The 7,500-nt window shown below is 43.4% G+C and overlaps 1 protein-coding gene across 1 annotated transcript in view; it reads left to right on the top strand.

Annotated features, from left to right (window-relative positions):
* The window catches only part of pogza (pogo transposable element derived with ZNF domain a), a 16,129-nt gene extending 13,098 nt beyond the window's left edge, over positions 1–3,031 (top strand). The window contains exons 13-14 of the mRNA XM_080045099.1: positions 497–592; positions 1,805–3,031. Coding sequence (XP_079901225.1) covers positions 497–592; positions 1,805–1,930 — 222 coding nt within the window. The 3' untranslated portion in view covers positions 1,931–3,031. The remainder of the gene's footprint in view (positions 1–496; positions 593–1,804) is intronic.
* The last annotated feature ends 4,469 nt before the right edge of the window (positions 3,032–7,500 follow it).

Raw genomic sequence — 7,500 nt, 5'->3', positions numbered from 1 at the left:
ATCCTTTTGTACTTATTGCACCGTGGGTCAGAGATGAAGGTATTTTCCATTCTTCTGTGTGTGTGTGTGTGTGTGTGTGTGTGTGTGTGTGTGTGTGTGTGTGTGTGTGTGTGTGTGTGTGTGTGTGTGTGTGTGTGTGTGTGTGTGTGTGTGTGTGTGTGTGTGTGTGTGTCTCTCTCTTTATGTCTGTCTGTCTGTCTGTGTGTGTGTCTGTCTGTCTGTGTGTGTGTGTGTGTGTCTCTGTGTCTCTCTTTCCGTCTGTCTGTCTCTGTGTGTCTGTGTCTGTCTGTCTGTGTGTGTGTGTGTGTGTGTGTGTGTGTCTGTCTGTCTGTCTGTGTCTTGTGCGTGTCTGCGTTTGTGTCTGTGTGTCTTACTTCTCCTTTCCCGACATACTAAATCGCTTAAATATTTTTTGGGGTTTTCGTTAAAATCTATTCACAGAAAAAACGAAATGTTCTTTTCTTTCTTTTCTTTCTTTTTAATGTCATGGCAACAGGACACACAGGAAATGATGTCGTGGCAACAAGAGATCCAGGAAATGGACGAGGAACCGAGTCAGGTGATGGAGCTGATGCTACAGATGATGGACGAGGTACGGTGGCCTGTGTGTGTGTGTGAGAGAGACTGTGTGTGTGTGTGTGTGTGTCTGTCTGTCTGTGTGTGTGTGTGAGAGAGACTGTGTGTGTGTGTGTGTGTGTGTGTCTGTCTGTCTGTGTGTGTGTGTGTGTGTGTGAGAGACTGTGTGTGTGTGTGTGAAAGACTGTGTGTGTGTGTGTGTGAGAGAGACTGTGTGTGTGTGTGTGAGAGACTGTGTGTGTGACTGTGTGTGAGAGAGACTGTGCGTGTGTGTGTGAGTTGGTCTGTGTGTGTGAGAGAGACTGTGTGTGTGTGTGTGTGTGTGTGTGTGAGAGAGACTGTGTGAGTGTGTGTGACAGTGTGTGTGTGTGTGACAGTGTCTGTGTGTTTGTGTGTGTGTGCGAGGGCTAGGTATGGTGGCCTTTAGAATTAAACACACACAATCACAATTCACAAAACTCCAAATAAAAAATGAACTGAAATGTCGCTGTGTTTCCTGTAATGCCAATGTAAAGTTCCTTAATGGAGGAACTTTCAAGTATGCTGACGTAGAATAGTATGCTAACGTAGAATAGTATGCTAAAGCCCCGATCTCACTGGGCTGCGACAGTGTGCGACAAGTTGGAGACACAAAATTGCGAGAAAATATGCGAATTAGCGACAATTTTCACTTGCAGTCTCACTGAGTTGGTTCCTCACGACACGTTTGCGAATGTCCTGCCAAACACTTGTCAGGAGGTCGCATTTATGTCTCGCGAACGTCTGGCGAGCGTCGCACGAACGGAATGTCAGTCTCATTTTTGTCGCAATTTAGTTTCAAATGTCGCCAAACCCCTCGCAAAGTTGTGTCACATTGCTCGCACTTTCTGACTCGCGGAAACTAAATTGAGAAGGGTTTGCGACGCGTTCGAGACACCTGCGACCACTCTGAGACTATTTTGAGACTAGATTTGTCGCACACTTTTTTTGAACAAGTTCAAAATTCATGCGACAGGACTGCGCGGCTCTGCGACTCATGCGAGGAAATTGAGAAAACCTCCGCGAACGTTTGGAGACTCCCTCTGAATGCAGTCTCCAACTTGTCTCCAACTTGTCGCAGCCCAGTGAGATACGGGCTTTACGTAGAATAGAATAGAATGTGTATTGCCATTAGCACAGGAAAAGGGGAGTTCAGGTACATTGGGGTTCTTGTGCGATTCTCCCCTGAAATCTGTTTTTGTCCCTCCAGGGCCACCGTAAGGAGGAAAGAAAGGATGAAGAAATGGAGGGCGAGGAGAATATTGATATTAAAGATGGCGGCGCGTTAAAAAGCCCGTCTGCCCTGAGTCTGGTGTTCTACGGAGACAGCGACTAAGACTTTTAAACTGCGTTCCAAATCTCCTCCTCTTTCTATTCTCCATACTACATCTGACCACAAACAGAATCTAGTTAGGATGCAGTAGGCATACTATTGGGACATACTTTAACTTATTTATTTCATCCTAACATGGCTCCTTGATCTTGCCTCTTGCTTTTATATCCGTCTCATCCCCGTTTGTTTTCATATGGAGGCTTCGTCGATGTGACGTCACTTCCGGTGCGCACTGGATTGTGGGTCAGAATCGCCCCGAATAGGATGCAGTTTTCAACACTAAAGATCTCTGCCGGATGTCAAAGTATCTACGAGGAACTTTTAAATATTTCTGAAACAGTCTCATTTTTCCTCTGATGATCATGAATTACATGTAACAGCAAACGAGACCATCAGTGCTAAATAATGCTATTTTTATATAGTTTTTCTTAATGCCTTTGTCATGGGTATATGCTCACCCAGGAACAACAGCTGGCGTGGTAAAAACACTACCGCTTTTGTCCAAAGGGGGGCGCTAGAATTAACATTATGTCCCAATTGTAGCTTACTGCATGCTAACTAGATACTGTTTATGATCAGATGTAGTATGTAGAATAGGAAAAAGAACGAGTATGAGATTTAGAACTTAGCCTATCTCTTCTTCTACTGGCGTTATAACTGTAGCGCTGACAGGAAGTAAGACATCTGCTTTAGCCTCCAGAGAGACTGTAGGACTTTGGGACTGTCTCCGTCGAGGTTCACACACACACACACACAATCACACACACACAGTCAGAAACACAGACACACACACACACACACACAGTCAAACACACACACACACAGTAATTCTCACACACACACACACACACAAAGTAAGTCTCTCACACACGCACACAGTCAAACACACACACACACACACACACACACACACACACACACACACACACACACGGTCAGAAACACACACACACACACACACACACACACACAGTCAGAAACACACACACACACACACACACACACACACACACAGTCAGAAACACACACACACACACACAGGATGAATCTGAAAACCTTTACTGCCTTCCCTCACTTTGTACAAAGAGTTTTTGTTTTGTAAGTTTTTTACTGGAACGTTTTGTTGTAAAATAAAGAGAAAGTTTTGACACTGAGAGGAATGTGTGTTTTGTCTGTCTGTCTGTCTGTCTGTCTGTCTGTCTGTCTGTCTGTCTGTCTGTCTGTCTGTCTGTCTGTCTGTCTGTCTGTCTGTCTGTCTGTGTGTTGAACTTGTTAGTGATTCTGGAGAACGCTTGTTGTCATAAATATCTCCTCGTGATCCGCTACCTGTCTGTACTGTGTGTGCACTGGGAAATAAATCCACTGTTACTACACACACACACACACACACAGCCTAGGCTCTGTAAACTGGTATGTAGATAAATGGCCTACAGTCCTGCCAGTTTACAGAGCCTAGGTTTTTTTTTTTTTTTTTTTTTTAACCTTTATTTATACAGGTAAATCCCATTGAGACCGAAGACTCTTTTGCAAGGGAGACCTGTTTTCCTTTCCCACGTTACCATTCACACACACATAGCAGCAGCTAACTATCGACATTCACACGAGGCAAGGTGGGTGAAGTGTCTTGCCCAAGGACACAACAACTATGACACAGGTGGCAGGGCGGGGATCGAACCTCCAACCCTTTGATCATCGGCCGACCCGCTCTACCAACTGAGACACAGTTGTTGTATATTAACACTGGATTTCTGGAAAAACCTGGCCTAGGGACCCATAAAAAATGTGTTTGTGCATGTTGACACTTCGAAACTAAAATTCCGTGTTGAAGAGTTTTATAGTGTCGGTCAGTTATGAAGACTAATCATAGCAGAACCCATCTGTGTATTTCTGTGGACAGGAGAGATACTTCCTCAACATAAATAACATTCGTACATGATGTATGTACTTAACTAAACACACCTGGACCTATTCCAAACAGAACACACAAACACAGAGAGACACACAGCCGCACACACACACACAGAGAGACACACAGACACAGCCACACACACAGAGACACACACACAGTTTTTCCCACCGGAATTTGAATTCACATCATTCACTTCAGTTTACATGAGAATATTTTGTACATTCTATACACACACACACACGCTCTCTCACTCACTCATACACACACACACACACACACACACTCTCACACAGACTCTCTCTCTCACACACACACACACACACACACACTCTCACACAGACTCTCTCTCTCTCACACACACACACACACTCTCACACAGACTCTCTCACACACACACACACACTCTCACACAGACTCTCTCTCTCACACACACACACACACACACTCTCACACAGACTCTCTCTCACACACACACACACACAGATTTCTCACACACACACTTCAGTTCCGTGTCCAGCTGCGTTCAGGAACATGGATCGTCCTCACTATCATGTTATAAATAGATCAGCCTGAGAACATTCAGACTTTCCCATTGAGCCTGGAGCAACGCAGTGACACACACACACACACACACACAAGGACACACTGTCTCACACACACACACACACACTCTTTCCCATTGGCCCTGGAGCAAGGCAGTGACACACACACACACGCTCTCTCTCTCTCTCTCTCTCTCTCTCTCTCTCTCTCTCTCTCACACACATCTGTATGTTCCCATCGTGCCCTGAAGCAAGGCACTGACACACACAGAGGGACACACTGTCTCACACACACACACAGAAGGACACACTGTCTCTCACACACACACAGAAGGACACACTGTCACACACACAGAGGGACACACTGTCTCACACACACACACACAGAAGGACACACTGTCTCTCACACACACACAGAAGGACACACTCACACACACAGAGGGACACACACTCTCACACACACACTCTCAAGCTCACTTACACACACAGTCTTACACACACACACAAACACACACACTCTTTCCCATTGGCCCTGGAGCAAGGCAGCGTCCCCTGAGTTGATCAGTGGGGAGATGGATCATGTAGAAGGTTTGACCTCTGTGTGTGTGTGAGACAGTGTGTGTGTGTGTGTGTGTGTGTGAGAGAGTGTGTGTGTGAGAGAGTGTGTGTGTGAGAGAGAGTGTGTGTGAGAGAGTGTGTAGATGTTTTGACCTCTGTGTCTTCACGTTAAATTTAGTCTCAGATTTATGCTGCAAATCCTCTTTCTCACGTTTTTACTCAACATTAAAAAATACCCCCCCCCCCTCCATAGAGTCTCAGTCCTCTTCACAGCAGACCCGGGTTAGAATCCAGCCCGGGTTGTTCTCTGCATGTCTGTCTGTCTGTCTGTCCTCTTCACAGCAGACCCGGGTTAGAATCCAGCCCGGGTTGTTCTCTGCATGTCTGTCTGTCTGTCTGTCCTCTTCACAGCAGACCCGGGTTAGAATCCAGCCCGGGTCGTTTTCTGCATGTCATTCTCCTCTCTGACACATTTCATCTCTGTCTCTACACACTGTCTAATAAAGTAGAAAAATTTGAAAAAAAAAATTCCCTTTGGTGCTCTTGGGGACGTTTTTGTCCTTTCGCACTTTTTTTACGCTCTTTTTTGTGTATAACTTTGGCTGTGCTTATGTTAACTGAAATATTTTTGGCCAGGGATTTTTTTTTTCAAATATTTTGTGAATTTCTACTCAGCAACTTTGTACCATCTATAATTTTATGATTTTATGCTTTCATCCTCGACATAAAGCATCAAAATTTATCATTTTCAACACCTTCACAATTTTGAGCCATTTCCCTATATTTGGCATAGGGTTGAATTACAAGCAATGCTCCAGGTTGTCGGTCCTGCCCCCACAGTGCAATAGAAAAAAAAATTCAACCTAAATGGTGTGAGTGTGATGGTAGGGATGTTAGTGTGTGGTGCATATGTGTGTATTGAGAAAATATAGTGTGTGTGTTTGTGTACACACAGCCAAACTTTACAAACTCAAACGTGTATGGAAAAAATGGCCCAGTTTAAACTTTATTTTTTCAAACCATAGCCATGATGACAAACACATGTAAATGTGATGATATTAGGCAATAATCCAACACTTAAGACACCAAAATTGCTTTTTTAGCCCTATCTAGCTCAATCATTTATTTCCTCCAGTTTTTTTTGAGGATCAAATATGCTCCCTAAAACCTTTTTTGTAATTTTTTAGAGTTGCAGGCCTAAACATAATAAATATGAGAAATTAATAGAAAGTGTGGATCCATGGATACCTTAGGGTTGCGTCTGTGTGTGTGTTGTGAAATTACTGTGTGTGTGTATGTGTATGTGTGTGTGTGTGTCTTTGTGTGCATGCATATGTGTGCAGCTGTAAGGTGCAATTTGTGGGTTTTCAGGTGGCTGCAGGTTCACTTTGGTACTTTGTTGACAACATCAAAGAAACTGGAAATAAAAGGTCAAAAGCAACTGACAATGAATGAATATTTGATATATATGTAAAGAGGTCAAGTGGGATAAAAGGTTTTCAAAAAAAAAGTAGAAAAAAATATTACTGTAGGGGAGAACAGGGGAATCTGAGGCATCGGGTAATGTGAGCCACCCCCTGTATCTAGGCAACGGAAAACATTTGTGGTCATGTGAGATAAATGTTTTCAAGCCCCTCTCATTTCCACTTGGCCCTGAAAGAGAGGACCTGATGGTGCTGTGGTAAGCATGTTTTTTTCACCAAAATAGGTATTTTGCATGTAAAAGTAAATTTTCTTGCTGTCAACTTAATCAACTGTTGTGCCAAAGCAAATGTATTCACGTAGAAAAACTTATATCATACGTGTTGATGAACTACCAACATATAAAACCATGTGATGCTGATAATTGAAGATTAGCCTGAAATGCTAAGAGAGGTAGTTTTTTCTCAAATTGTGGTGGTGGGGGAAAGTGAGCCACTGTTTCACTTTCCCCCACCATGAGAAACAAGTTAAGTTTAGTCTTAAACATATTTTAATGTAATATTGCATAACACATGTTTTATTTGAATGTCATACACATTGTAGAAAAGCCATCATGCCAAGGAAATATACCAGGAAGACGACCTGGGGCAACCACACGGAAAGAGCACCTTCTCATCTTTCCCTGTAACCTTCAGGGCTGGAATGTAGAGTAGGCCTAGTTGTAGAGTATGACAGGCTGATGTTATAATCCAGTTGGGTCTTCTCCTGTGTTCTGAGTCCCAGGCTGTTCTCGCTGGTTCTGATTTTCCTATGCTTTGACCCCCAGACACTAGCTGGCTCTAAGGGTCCTGTGTTCTAACCCCCAGACTGTGTTCTAATCTAACTGGTTCTATCTTTCATTTGAATCTTATTAAAACCTTTTGAATTATAATATGTTGTATTTGATTTTGTTCAGAGTTACTTTCAAGTGTTTAGAAAATTTGCTTTGCTTAATTGACCAAACCCCATCATTCTTTTACTAGTCCGACATTACTTCTGGAATGTGTGGCTAGCTTTCAGGATTCTTACTGTTACAATACGTGTTGTTATGGTAGTTTCAGAGTGGAAAAAGTAAGTGGCTCAGTTTACCCCACAGCTGGGGT

This window comes from Ammodytes marinus, assembly GCF_949987685.1.
Source record: "Ammodytes marinus genome assembly, chromosome: 17".
Lineage (NCBI taxonomy): Eukaryota > Metazoa > Chordata > Actinopteri > Uranoscopiformes > Ammodytidae > Ammodytes > Ammodytes marinus.
The sequence above is the reverse complement of the archived record's forward strand: the minus strand, read 5'-3'. Positions and strand labels throughout refer to the sequence as shown.